General features: G+C 49.2%; 1 protein-coding gene across 5 annotated transcripts in view; it reads right to left on the reverse strand.

Moving 5' to 3' along the window:
• The window catches only part of CTPS2 (CTP synthase 2), an 85,840-nt gene that overhangs the window by 16,417 nt on the left and 56,301 nt on the right, over positions 1-13,122 (reverse strand). For all 5 annotated transcript variants that reach the window (XM_007670434.4, XM_007670437.4, XM_007670433.3 and 2 more), the window contains 3 exons: positions 9,869-9,924; positions 7,265-7,361; positions 2,481-2,625 (listed from right to left, as the gene is read on the reverse strand). In XM_007670434.4, coding sequence (XP_007668624.1) covers positions 2,481-2,625; positions 7,265-7,361; positions 9,869-9,924 — 298 coding nt within the window. The remainder of the gene's footprint in view (positions 1-2,480; positions 2,626-7,264; positions 7,362-9,868; positions 9,925-13,122) is intronic.

The raw sequence follows: 13,122 nt of genomic DNA on the forward strand, positions 1-13,122 counted from the left end.
CACTTCGCCCATGGTCTGCCTTGAGGGTCACCCTGTCATCAAACCACGTGCACCAGGAACAAGCCCAAAGCAGGAAGGATCCAGCCACGTTTTAGGCCTAACCACCACCTGGCCCTCGTCCCCGAAATCCACGTTTCTCTCGGGCAGTGGTCCCCCCGCCTCGGCACCGAGATAGGGCACGGGAGGGAGACTCACACGCTGGCGAGGTGGGTGAATAGCGAGATCAGGCCCCAAGTGAACAGCTACTCATCCCTGACCTCAACCACGAGGAGAAAACTCGTGACCCCAGAAATCGGGACAGAGGAAGAGACCGGATGGCTGACAGAAGTCACCAGGAGGGATTTCCCAAGCTGCTGGTTGGCCCATAATTATTCCCGGTTGGGTCACGATCATTAATCTGGGATATAAAAGGAATCAGCCACCCTCTCGGACTTAGACTTCCTCCCCATCTTAAAATTGGATGAATTTATCTGGGATTGGACCCTGAAGCTTTTCACCGTGGAAACAATAAGCGATGCGATTCCTGATTGGAGAGACAACTGGCCACCGGGGAGAGGAGATTGCTTCGATGGGGGTTGATTCTAGCAGGCAGTGCAAATTAATACATTTTTACACTAAAACTCTGTTTGCTCTCCTACTAGTGTGTCTCCGGCCAACTGCTGTGTCCCATAGCCATATCTGAAAAGAGCCCAAGAACATCATATCCTCTGTCATGCAGGTGACGGTAGTAGTAAGAATACTTCTTAAGTGCTCACTTTGTGCACAGCACTGTATTGAGCACTGGGAGAAAACACCCAGGTGGGAATTAGAGCAGGCACCGGAGGCACGCAATGCCTCTGACTCCAAAGTCTGCCCACGTGGAAACTGCCGAATCACAGGGCCTGCTGTGAACTTTCGATCGCTCAGAAGTGAAGTGTGAATATTTCTCTTAAAACAATTCTAGTCCCCAAACACCCACCACCATTATCCAGAAAATCAACAACTGTTTTAAATTCCCTTACTTGCTCTTCCACACTGAGAATATGGTGGCAGAGAAGTGACCCAGACCAGCCAAATCTAACCATAATTGATTATAAATGATGCTGGTGAAAGTGTAAGTCAGGACCCTCTCTCTTTCCCTTACGCAAAATCAGTGCACAGTCAGACTATCTTTTGGGGGGCGTATCTATTAAGCGCTTACTACGTGCCAGGTACCGTACTAAGCAGTGGGGTAGATACAAGCTAATCAGGCTGGACACTGTCCCCTGTCCCACATGGGGCTCACAGTCTTAATCCCCATCTTACAGATGAGGACACTGAGGCCCAGAGAAGTGATTTCCCCAAGGTCACAAAGCAGGCAAGTGGAGGAGGTGGGATTAGAACCAGGTCCTCCTGACTCCCAGGCCTGTGCTCCATCCATTAGCTTCCCACTTTTTCTTCAAAGTGAACAAGTTGGCGGCCCAGAGAAATTTGGTTGGGTCACTCTTGTTAATGCTGTCCTGGAGCAACATCTCCACCCTCTTCAGAGTCTCCCTGCCTGGAAGGTTCTTCCCCTCCCCTTCTCGTTCCATCATGAAGCAGCGACACGGCACCGCCCGGAGCCCCGACCCCCTCGGCGACTCCACGCAGGATTAAGAGAAAACCTATAACACAGAGAGACCCCATTCCCTCCAGGCGGGACCAAACCACTCCGGACTTCTTTGTGTCTCCACTACGGAGAAGGTGACTATTCCGGGCGGTTTCCAAGAGTAAGAGGGAAGGCGGGGGAGGGAATGTGCCTGTTTGCTGTTGGACTCTTCCAAGAATTTAACACAGTCCTCTGCACACAGTACGCGCTCAATAAATATGATTGACTGAAGCGCTGCCATTTCCGAGCGACTGACGAAGCCTGTGTCACTCTGTGGCTGGGAAAGTCAGCGCTGCCAGATCAGCTGAGCCTGGAGCATCCTGAAAAATGACGAAACGCCCCTCCCAACTCCTCAGTGGACACGTCCCTCGATACCCAAAGTGCGAGCTGACCAGAAGGGAAGTCATTTCTATTTTCAGCCGAGGTGGCTGAAATTTAGCCTGGGACAAAAGAGCTTTGACGGGGGAGAGACCTATTTTGAAGTTTCAGTGTAGGAGGTGAACTTCCTCATTACTCCTCCCAGGGGCAAAGACTATACGGATTGCATTGAATCATTATAAATAATGAGAATAACTATCCAAGAGCCAGCTAAATCTACATCATCCATGCCAACGAGGGAGAGGAGCAGGATGGAATCAGAGATGATCCCTGCTGAAACGCACGTTTTCCCAGGGCTGCTAACTGGATAGCACGGCTGCTAACTGGATAGCACGGTTGGACTGTTTCAAATGCCCTTTCCCTTCCCCACCCACCTTTTCCGGGTGCTTGCGATCACCCAGATATTCCAACAAGGGCCAACGGCAGGCTGCTAAAAGGATTACTCTGGTTCAGAAGCTAAAAAAAAAAATAAAAAATCGGTGAACTGGTCGGTTACCTTGGTGACAGTTTACATCCCCTCTGCAGATAGGCATTGAGTGTTGCAGTTGCCGTAAGCAGGAGTCCAAGGTACGGAGGGGAGGGCTTCATTGGTCTAGAAGAAAACTCAGGGTGGAACTGGACACCCACAAAATAGGGATGGTCTGAAATGAGATCGTTTGGAACACGCAAGTCAGAATGAAGCACAATTCCTAGCAGGAATACTAAGGAAACAAATCAACTTACATCGTAGCAACCCAGTTACACAAAAGTTATCAAATCCATTTTTCTGGGCAGTGCTTTGTGAGTTTGTTTGTTTTTTTAATCCTAATGCCTTGGAGAATGAATGAAGAGGAACTAAATTCACAAACCTGAGGTCCGAGCCCTCTCTTCCTCAAACACCCCAGTTTCGCTCCAGCGTTTACCCTGACAGCTATTTAGAACTTCTCAATGTGTGAGGACACTCGTAAGCTTCCTAGCTGCCTGCGGGAGAATCTCTGGCTTTTTTTTGGCAAATGATATATATTAAGTGACTTTTAGATGCCAGGCACTGTACTAAGCATTGGGGTGGGCACAAAACGATCAGGTTGGACAGAGTCCCTGCCCCACATAAGGACCACAGTCAGTCCCCGTAGTACAGATGAGGTAACTGAGGCACAGAGAAGTCAAGTGTTTGCCCGGGTTCACGAAGCAGACAAGTGGAGCCGGGGTTCAAACTAGGTTCTCCGACTCCCAGGCCCGTGCTCTAACCACTAGACCGTGCTGCTTCTCTAAACTTACTTTAGCAACCAAAACTCAGGAAAATAGTTCTCTTAGGATGTCAAGTTTCTCCTGTGATTTTGGAAGCTAAGCAGTGGGGCACAGGGGCTGAAATCATTATGTCCCGTCCCGCTCTCTAGACTGTAAGCTCATTAGGGTCAGGGAACACGTCTGCTAATTCTGTGGTAGTGTCCTCTCCCAAGTGCTTACTGCAGTGCTCTGCACATAGTAAGCGCTCAATAAATATGATTTACTGACTAGATAGATGCTTGTGGGCAGGGATTTTGCCATCCTTCAGCTGTCCTTTCCCAAGTGCTTACTGCAGGGCCCGCCACTCAGCAACTGTGCAATAATTACTATTACTAATTAATTCATGTTAGTATTTGTTAAGCGCTTACTATGTGCCAAGCACTGTTCTAAGCGCTGGGGGAGATATAAGGTAATCAGGTCGTCCCACGAAAGGGCTCACATTCTTCATTCCCATTTTACAGATGAGCTGAGGCCCAGGGAAGTGAAGTGACTTGCCCAAGGTCACACAGCTGACAGGCAGGATCCGAACCCATGACCACCGACTCCCAAGCCCGTGCTCTTTCCACTACGCCACGCTGCTTCTCTCAAGTGACTACAACTATACTCTCTGCACACCTCCTGAGCTTAAATTTCCTCCGCACGTCAATCGCGGAACTTCTACTTTTTTCCAGGTTAGGAAGTAGCATGATTAAGTTAGTAGCATGATTAAGTTACACTTCTCTCTCTCCTGTCTCCACCTGCACTGCACAGGTAATCAATCCATGAATCAATCCATCATATTTATCGAGCGCTTACTGGTGCAGAACACTTGGGAGAGTACGACGTAACAGTCGGTAGACACATTCTCTGCCCACAGGGCGCTTACAAGGGTAAGGGTAATAACAGAAGGAGGATCTAGGAGATTGGCTGGGAGTAGATTTTAAGATCTCTTTTTTTTCTTCACTTTCTCCCTTTTATCCTTCCCTCCCACACCTCCGTTTCTCCACTGGAAAAACAAGGGTTCAACATTAAGCACTGACTGACTTTTCTTACTTGGGCGGTGGGTTTTTAAGAGATCTGGGGACACCCAAGTTCAAATCAAGCATGTAATCCAAAACCACAGATATTACCACCCTTTCCACCGAGCGGGGTTCCGGAACTACGGGGTGTCCCGCGTGAAATACAGAATGAGTGCAAGTGTCTGACTCTTGAAGTGTTAGGGGAATTGTTGAGGAAAATACACATGAAAAAGAATCACCTACCCCTAAGTCCACCGAGCGGGAAAATCCATCAGGGATCTGTGCAGTGAAGTGCACCAGAGACCAGCACTTTTTACAACTATCCAGGGTGACTCCCGGGATTCCTGATGTCTCAGAAAGCTAAGAAAATTTCCAAATCTCCACTTTGAACGGGGAAAGAAACTGCATGCCAGTAGATGGAGCAGCAGGTCAGCCCACAGAGGGCTAAATCAGCACCGATTGCCTTCTATTTCCTCAATCAAATTGGAGCCGGGGAAGGAGGAGAGAGCGAGAGGGCAAGACCGGGAGGTGCTGGAGAATGGACTCCATGGCATGACCGACCAACATTTTAACTTTTTCAAAATGCCACTGTTCACCCCCATAACAGCCATTTCCCAGAATTCCACCACAAATATGCCATTTGCTGACACAAATGAAAGGCCTTACTTCTTTTCTTCTGACTCAGTCGGTGGTATTTATTGAGCGCTTACGGTGAACCGAGCACCGCAGTGAGCGCTTGGGAGAGAACGACACCACCGAGTTGGGCGGACGCGTTCCCAGAGCCGAGCGCAGAACGAACACGGTTGCCGACCTTCCAAGGAAAACTGGTTCCTGACCCCAGAATGGTAATGCTGTCGGTGAGTCCCCGAGGCCAGACAAATATAACTTCGCCAGCTGGACCTCAGACGGGCCAGAACTCTTAGCAGAGGTCTCCAGCCGCTAATCTCATCTGGAAAAAGGCGCCGCTCTGCACTGCACTTGGGCATCTCCCTTGTGCCTCCGTAAGGCCAAGGCTAATCGTATCAGATTCTATGAGTCATTCTCCTTCTGCCCGAAAAACAGTCACCTCTATTTTTCTCCGGGAATTATCTGTATCCCGCCCAGATACCCTCTGATTGGCTAGAAAACGGATGGGCTCGCTAGGATTTTAGAACAAAGGACTGCACAGTGAGTGGAAAGAGCGGGCTCCCAATTACGACCCCCGGTACGAGAGAGGTCAGCAGACAGGTGGCTTCCTCGAGCTGGAATTAGAATCGAAAGCTCCGATGGAGGCAGGGTGAAGGGTGACTTTTTTGATACTCAAATGGTATCTCAGCATTGTGTTCCAGCAATTAAGAGCTGATCTCTAGCCAGACCGCCAACGGATATCTCAGGAGCTCTTGACTAAGCCGAGAAAATCCAAGGCCATTAGAGCCAATTTTTCATAGGAAACTTTTCTTGAATTCATTCCATAATTTTACAAGTAGAAACAGGGGTATGTGGCTGTTGGGGGATTATCTGGTGATTCTGTTCTTGTCCTAGGCAATGATTCTTACTACAAAACAGCTAGATTTTAGCTGAACAGAGGAAGAAGTTAGGTAAATTAGCAAAATTCTACAGGGACACGTAATCATCATTATTACTATTACAATTTTATTTGTTAAGCACTCTCTATGTGCCAAGTACCACTGTTCTAAGCCCCGGGGTAGCTACAAGTGAATCGGGTTGTACACGGTCCCCGTCCCAGCTGAGGCTCACAGTCTTCAAGCTCTTTCGCTCGGTACCTTTCCAGATTAGGGCCAGGGGAAGAATATCACAACCTCTCCCATTCAATTCTCTCCTTCCGGCTTCCCAGAAAATCCTTGGAAAGCAGATCCCCTTCTGGCTCTGAGATTGAAGTCCAAATGGGGCGCAGAGAGTTCCCATTTTATGACCCGCGGGCGGGGGGGGGGGGTGGGGCGGGAACGACAACGACGACTTAATCATGGATTTTTTTCCACACTGAAGGGAAATCTATTTAAGTGACTCGAGGCAATAGGGGCGATTATAGTATTTGTCAGAAATGCCACTCTGTGCTTAGCACTGGGGTAGATACAAGACAGTGAGATCAGGCAGAGTCCCTGTGTCACACGGGACTCGCCATCTGGGAGGGAGAGAGGGAGAGCAGGTATCTTATCCCCATTAGACAAAGGAAAAAACCGAGTCACAGAGAGATTAAATGAGTTGCCCCCAATCCCACAGCAGACCAGTGGCAGAGATGGGGCTGGAACCTAGATTTCTAGTCGCCTGTCTGTCCATTAGGCCGTGCTGACTCTTTAGAAGAAAAGCTTACAAAAGTAAAAGTTTCGGACACCACCGAAACTGGCTTCCCAGAAAATCCTTGGAAAGCAGATCCCCTTCTGGCTCTGAGACTGAAGTCCAAATGGGGCGCAGAGAGTTCCCATTTTATGACCCACTGTGTGAGTCTATTTTCACCATTACACTCTCAATTCCGTACGGGCGGGGGGACTTAATCATGGATTTTTTAATGATTGAAAAAGTAATCATTAATTATTTTTTAATCTTAATTAATTAAGAATATCACAACCTCTCCCTTTCAATTCTCTCCTTCTGGCTTCTGATTCTGTTGAAGTGTACTCTCCCAAGGGCTTAGAATAGTGCTCTGCACGTAGTAAGCGCTCAATAAATGCCACTGATTGATTGATTGAGGCCGGAGTTGATGACCGCCCTTGAATATTTTCTGTGTCTGAGAGAGAAGAGACCCTTGGTTTCTCCCGCAGGACAGAACTGGAGTATAAGCTATATTTTTTAGATGTCCCAGCAGGGAAAAACAGTACCAGTGAGTAGGCTAGCTGTTGTCCTCTCACCAAAGTGGAGGTCTCTGGGGCATTCTGGGGGGTCTATTGCTGCTCACGAGATACTCCGTACTAGGCATTGGGAGGATACAACAGAGTAAGCACACACGAACAGGAGTTCTAAGCCCCTAGAGAAAGAGAAGCCACTCACGTGGAATCGGTTACACCTTCACTTTACTCACTTGCCAGTTCAATGATCTCCATTCTCTCCCCTCCGACATCATGGCCGACGAACTTCAAGCCTTTCTCCTCGAAGTGATGAATCAACTTGGGGTTCACCTGGGAAAAATGAAACACGAAGATGGCTCGGGCCTCACGACAAGACTGGGGAGGCCAATGCCGGGAAACTCCGGTAGCCGGTTCTTCCCAGGACACCCGGGCCAGTCCCGGAATCTGGGCCTGTACCCACTCTAAATTTAGATCAATCCTGTCGTTAAAGAGCACGGAAGCCTTAGCTACTCTCCGCGATGACTAACGTCGTGATGAAAATGAGAACGTGAGATGAGGCGGAGGAAGGGGGCTCTACAGTAGAGCTCGGTGACATCCAGCCTTGGGGTCCATCAAATGATGAGGGAAGGGGAAATGGGGAGGAATCAGGGACAAATCTTGGCTGAGTAGTAATAATGATAATAATAATAATTATCATGGTATTTGTTAAGTGCCACTTGTCAGCTATGTGACTGTGGGCAAGTCACTTCACTTCTCTGTGCCTCAGTTCCCTCATCTGTAAAATGGGGATTAAATGTGAGCCTCACATGGGACGACCTGATTACCCTGAATCTACCCCAGCGCTTAGAAGAGTGCTCGGCACATAGTAAGCGCTTAACAAATACCAACATTATTATTATTATTATTAAGCTCTTACTGTGTGTCAAGCATTATTCTAAGTGCTGGGAAAGATACGAGATAATCGGGTCCCACACAGGACTGACCACCCAAGTAGGAGGGGGAACAGGTAATGAATCCCTGGTTTTACAAAGGAGATAACCAAGGCGCAGAAGAGTTAAGTGACATACCCAAGGTCAAACAGCAGGCAGATGGCGGAGATGGGATAAAAACTCGGGTTCTCTGACTCCCAGATCTGTGTTCTTTCCACTAGGCTAAGCTGCTCTTTCTTCAGAATGGACCTACTCTATTCTTATTATTTTTATAATGGTATTTGTTAAGCACTTGCTGGGTGCCAAGCACTGCTCTAAGCGCTGGGGAGATGCAAGACTATGAGGTTGTCCCAGGTGGGCCTCACGGCCTTAATCCCCATTTTACAGATAAGGCGACCGAGGCACAGAGAAGTTAAGTGACTGGCCCAAAGTCACCAGCTGCGCTCCATACTCAGTGAGAGCTCGATAAATACGGCTGATGATGATGAGAATGATGACAAGGGGAAGCACGGGGTGTGGGGAGAGGGATGGCAACTGAAGCCGTCAGAGATGGGCGACGTGGTGGGGTAAAATGTGGGGAGGGGAAAAGGAGGGAGAGAGGCGGGGGAGAAGATGACCACCTCATCAGTGGGGCTCAAAGAAGAGATATAAAATCTCTTCAGGACAGTGTGTACAACTCAACTTCCACACAGAGGAAATAGCAGTCGTAGTAATAAATAGTACTTCTTAAGTGTTTACTGTGTACACAGCACTGTCCAAAGTGCCGGGAGAGGATACACAGATGGGAATTAAACACACTGTCTGTTCTTTGTGGGGCTCTCAAGGAAGTGTGAAAGCAACCACAGAGCTCCCTGGCAGCTTCCAAGCCTTTGAATCTGAATTACATCTTCTTACTTACCAGGCTTAAAATGTGTCAAATCCTACTTTAATAAAAAATAGAAAAATGAAATAATAGATCACGTCCACGTAGCTCGATCGACCTCACTCCTGAGCATTTTGAATAACTTTTTCAACTACCGTTAACAAGTAAAATGATATAAAATAAACAGAAGCAGGGTGACATCGTAGACAGGGATAGGCCCGGGAGTCAGAGGACTTGGATTCGAATCCCGGCTCTGCCATTCACCTGCTATATGTCCTCGGGCAACACGGTCTAGTGGAAAGACCACGGGACTGGGAGCCAGAAGGACCCGGGTTTACCACTCGGCTGCCGTGTGACCTTGGGTAAGTCGCTTCACTTCTCTGGGCCTCTATTATCTCATCTATAAAGTGGGGATTGAGACTGTGAGCCCCATGTGGGACAGGGACTGCGTCTGACCTGATTAGCTTGTAGCTTAGAACAGCGCTCGACACACAATAAGCGCTTAACAGATACCATCATGATTATCATTATTATTATTGTTCTGGGGGCTTCAGTTTCCTTGTCAGTCAAATGAAGATTAAATACCCGTTCCTCCCTCTCTCTCAGATTGGGAGCCCCATGAGGGAAAGGGACTGTGTCTGACCTGATTATCCCGAATCTACGCCAGGGCTTAGTAGATTTCTTGCCACAGAGTAAGCATCTAAATATTACAACCCCTGACAACGTCATTCACCAGAGGAACTCAAATGCTAGCAACCCTGGCCATAAAACAGCCGGCATCTGCACATGCTGGAGTCTGCTCTTTCCCAATCTGACAGGAAACCTAAAATGTCACCCGACTCCCAGAAATGGCCAATCACAACAGACCCCTCCCGGGCCTCGGAGCAAAATCTTGAAGAAAATCTGTCTGGCTCCGAGAGTTTCCCGAAACGGGGAACATCGGTGCCCCGGCCCGTAGTCGCTTGAGGGGTCCCCTCTGGGAGATGCCCAGGCCACTCGGCACGGCGGAGGGTGCCCCCGTTTCCAGACTGTCGGCCACGCCTCACCTCATACCGATGTCTGTGTCGTTCCTCTACACCAGCAACGTCGCCGTACAGCTTCCCTAAACGGAAAGAGGGAAATCAATGTTGGAAGACTCACGGGACGGGGGAAACTTGGTTCTGATGGCCCGCCACCTCCGGGGACTGTTCAGAGGAAGTGGCGGGAGCATCAGTTGGCAACAACTTTGGCTGCGCCTCGGCACCGGAGCCCAGGGAATTTGGTACGTAGTAAATGAGAGCGAGCTTCAGCACGCTGTGAAACCATCACCTGTTGGAACCCCTTGAGATATCGTTTATAAATCTAGACACGCACACAAAAACACCGGTGGGGCCTGCGCTTCTGGAGTCTCAGGTTGCTAAAACTCTGTCTCTGGATACTCACTGGGGGGTTTTGCTGGGGCTACAGCAATCTAGATTCCAGAGACCAGGGGACTGCACAGGGTGGAAACTGGGGAGGTGATGGAAAGGGGAGAAGGGGGCCAGTCCTCTCGGGTCGGGGCCCAGAGCCTCCTGACGTCGCCGGAGGGTGCGGCTCGGTGTGAGAGCCTGTCGTAGCTGGGGTGGAAGGTGCCGGCCCATCCCTGGGTCGAGAATGAGAGGGGCCCGCGGAAGTGGGTGGCGAGTGAACCGAGAGGGGGGTGGGGAAGGGAGAGGGAACGGATGGGAGGGACGGGGAAGGGAGAGAGGAGATAACCAGAGGAAGAGGAGGGCAGGCAGAGGTAGGCAGAGGGGTCTTGAGACAAAGGACGGGTTTTGAAGGACAAAGGGAGTAAAGGAGGAACCTTCAAGGAAATGAATGAAGGGAAAATGAGAGGACTACGGGAAGGAGTGGCCTATTTTTCATTCATTCATTCAATCGATTACTGAGTGCTTACTGTGTGCAGAGTTCTGTACTACGCGCTTGGGAAAGCATAACACCACAATAAACAGTGATGTTCCCTGCCCACAACGAGCTTCCCGTCTAGAGGGTGACGAGGATAGCGACTTGGAAATCCTCCCGAGACACTCTCCTTTCCAAATTCTGGAGGGACCCCTCCGAATAAGATGCAGCATGGCCTGGGAGTCGGGGGATCTGGGTTCTAGTTCCTCCACTTGTCTGTTTGGTGACCTTGGGTAAGTCACTTCTATGGGCCTTAGTGAACTCTTCTGTGAAATGGGGATTAAATCCTCCTCCCTTTGACCTAGGCTGTAAGCCCCACGGGGGACAGGGTCTCTGTCCAACCTGGTGATCTTCTATCTACCTCAGCATTTAGCACCGTGGATGGTACATAGTAAGCGCTTAACAAACACCGTTTTAAAAAAAAGCAAAGAAGAACAGCTCACCCCTCAACCTTCTTGGTCCCCTCCCTGGTGGCCAGTACCACTAATCCACTTGGTCCCCTCCCCTCCCTTCACCTCTTCCCCTGTTCCTCTCACAGACTACTCTGGACTTTCCTACTCAGAAACCTACGCCGCCAATGCACATCAGGCCTTCCCCTCTCTCTGGGCGTTTCATCCCCCCCCGGCCCCACGGTGAGGTGTGGGTCACGTCTTGTGGGTGGACCGACTCGGCGAGAATCCTGAAAACGACTGACCGGTGGGGGTGACTACTACTAAAGCGGTTCCCTTGGCAAATGCCACTGGGTCTACGGCGCTACGGTACGTCGGCAAGAGTCCGTGGTCGCTTGGATTGTTTTGGGTATTTTAGTCCCGCTCTTTACAACGTGACGCATCCCTGCCTGCCTACTTGCTTGTTGCATCCAATACCTCGGTGGGGCTGTGACTGACACCATGCAAACCACCAGCACTATCATCGATTCCTCTGCGCGGATTCTCGGGCCTCAAGTCACTGGACCGAGGCGCACCTGACGTTCTAGATGAGAGACGCTATCAGACACGCTCTTATACCTGCCTCGTGTTCACTTTCTATCTGACGGTCACTCTCCGCCCCGTCGTGAGGTCTTGCCTGGACCGATCTCTGCTTCCTTTGGGCACACGAGAAAATCCTGAGCTTCCAGAAATGATCTTCAGCCAGTTTTGATTGCTCTGTCTGCCTCTGTCACCTGCCCTTTTCTGAAACAACTGCCCCAGCCCTTCGACGCCACGAATCCTCCGTAGCAGCCCCGTGTTAATCACGATTACTTCTACACATAAAACATGACCGGATTCTGATCTCATTCCGTGGTAATCAAGATTGGGGCGCTAACCAGTTCAAGAAGTAAACCTTTCCCGATTTATCGATGTTCATAGTTCAGAAAAAGACTTTTCACTGAATATAGCCAGAGCCAATAATAACTCGATGCGGAAAAAAGTGAGAACCTGGGTTAAATATTAATTAAACTGAATCCTTTGCTACCATCTTTCTAATCTTTTCACCTGTAATCGCAACGTCTACCACAGGTCTCTCCAACCAAGAGGTGTTTTGCCTTATTTTTAGGCAGCGTTCGCTCCGCAAAAACAATGTGAAGCTCAAGACTAAAATGCCCAATCATTAATGGGAATGGGACTCTTTCTCAAAGCCATTTTTTTCTCTTTGACTTTTCATACCAACTTGACTCATTCCCACCGTACCATATGAGCTCTGGGAGCTTTCTATTTGGCATTTCCAGAACGCCGCTGTTTCCTCCAAATTTTTCATATTTTTTATGGTATTTGTAAAAGTGCTTTACTCTGTGCCAGGCACTGCTCTGAGCGCTGGGGTAGCTACAAGCTAATCACCTTGGACACGGGCCGTGTCCCACGTGGGGCTCACAAACTTAATGCCCGTTTTACAAATGAGGCGACTGAGACACGGAGAAGCAAAATGACTCACCTAAGATCAGGCAGCAGACAAGTGGCTGAGCCAGGATTAGAACCCAGGTCCTTCTAACTTCCGGGCCTGTGCTCCATCCACTAGGCCAGGCTGCTTCTCTACAACGTAAGACTCGATGATCATCCCATGCTCTTCTCCCCTGCTCCTGTCTACTTCTTACAAAACTGCGGGTGATGTGCACACATGCAGGAGGACAGGTTTGACCTTTCAAGGGAACATTGGTTTTACTGACCCACTTGCCTAGTTAATGCATTTCATGAGTTTGCTGATTGCTTATTGCTTTTGAGTCAAACTCACCATAAAATGCCCTGCCCAGTTCCTTATATATCACTGTATTTGGAGCTCAGACCCGGGTCATAAATGGTTCCGCACAGACGAAATTCTGAAATATCACTCGGGAGGTCAGCAAGGACGCAAAGTGAAATAAATGGTTCGGGTACAAGCTGTGTCCCGAGAATATAAGCAGCAT

This window comes from Ornithorhynchus anatinus, chromosome 15, assembly GCF_004115215.2.
Source record: "Ornithorhynchus anatinus isolate Pmale09 chromosome 15, mOrnAna1.pri.v4, whole genome shotgun sequence".
Classification (NCBI taxonomy): Eukaryota; Metazoa; Chordata; class Mammalia; order Monotremata; family Ornithorhynchidae; genus Ornithorhynchus; species Ornithorhynchus anatinus.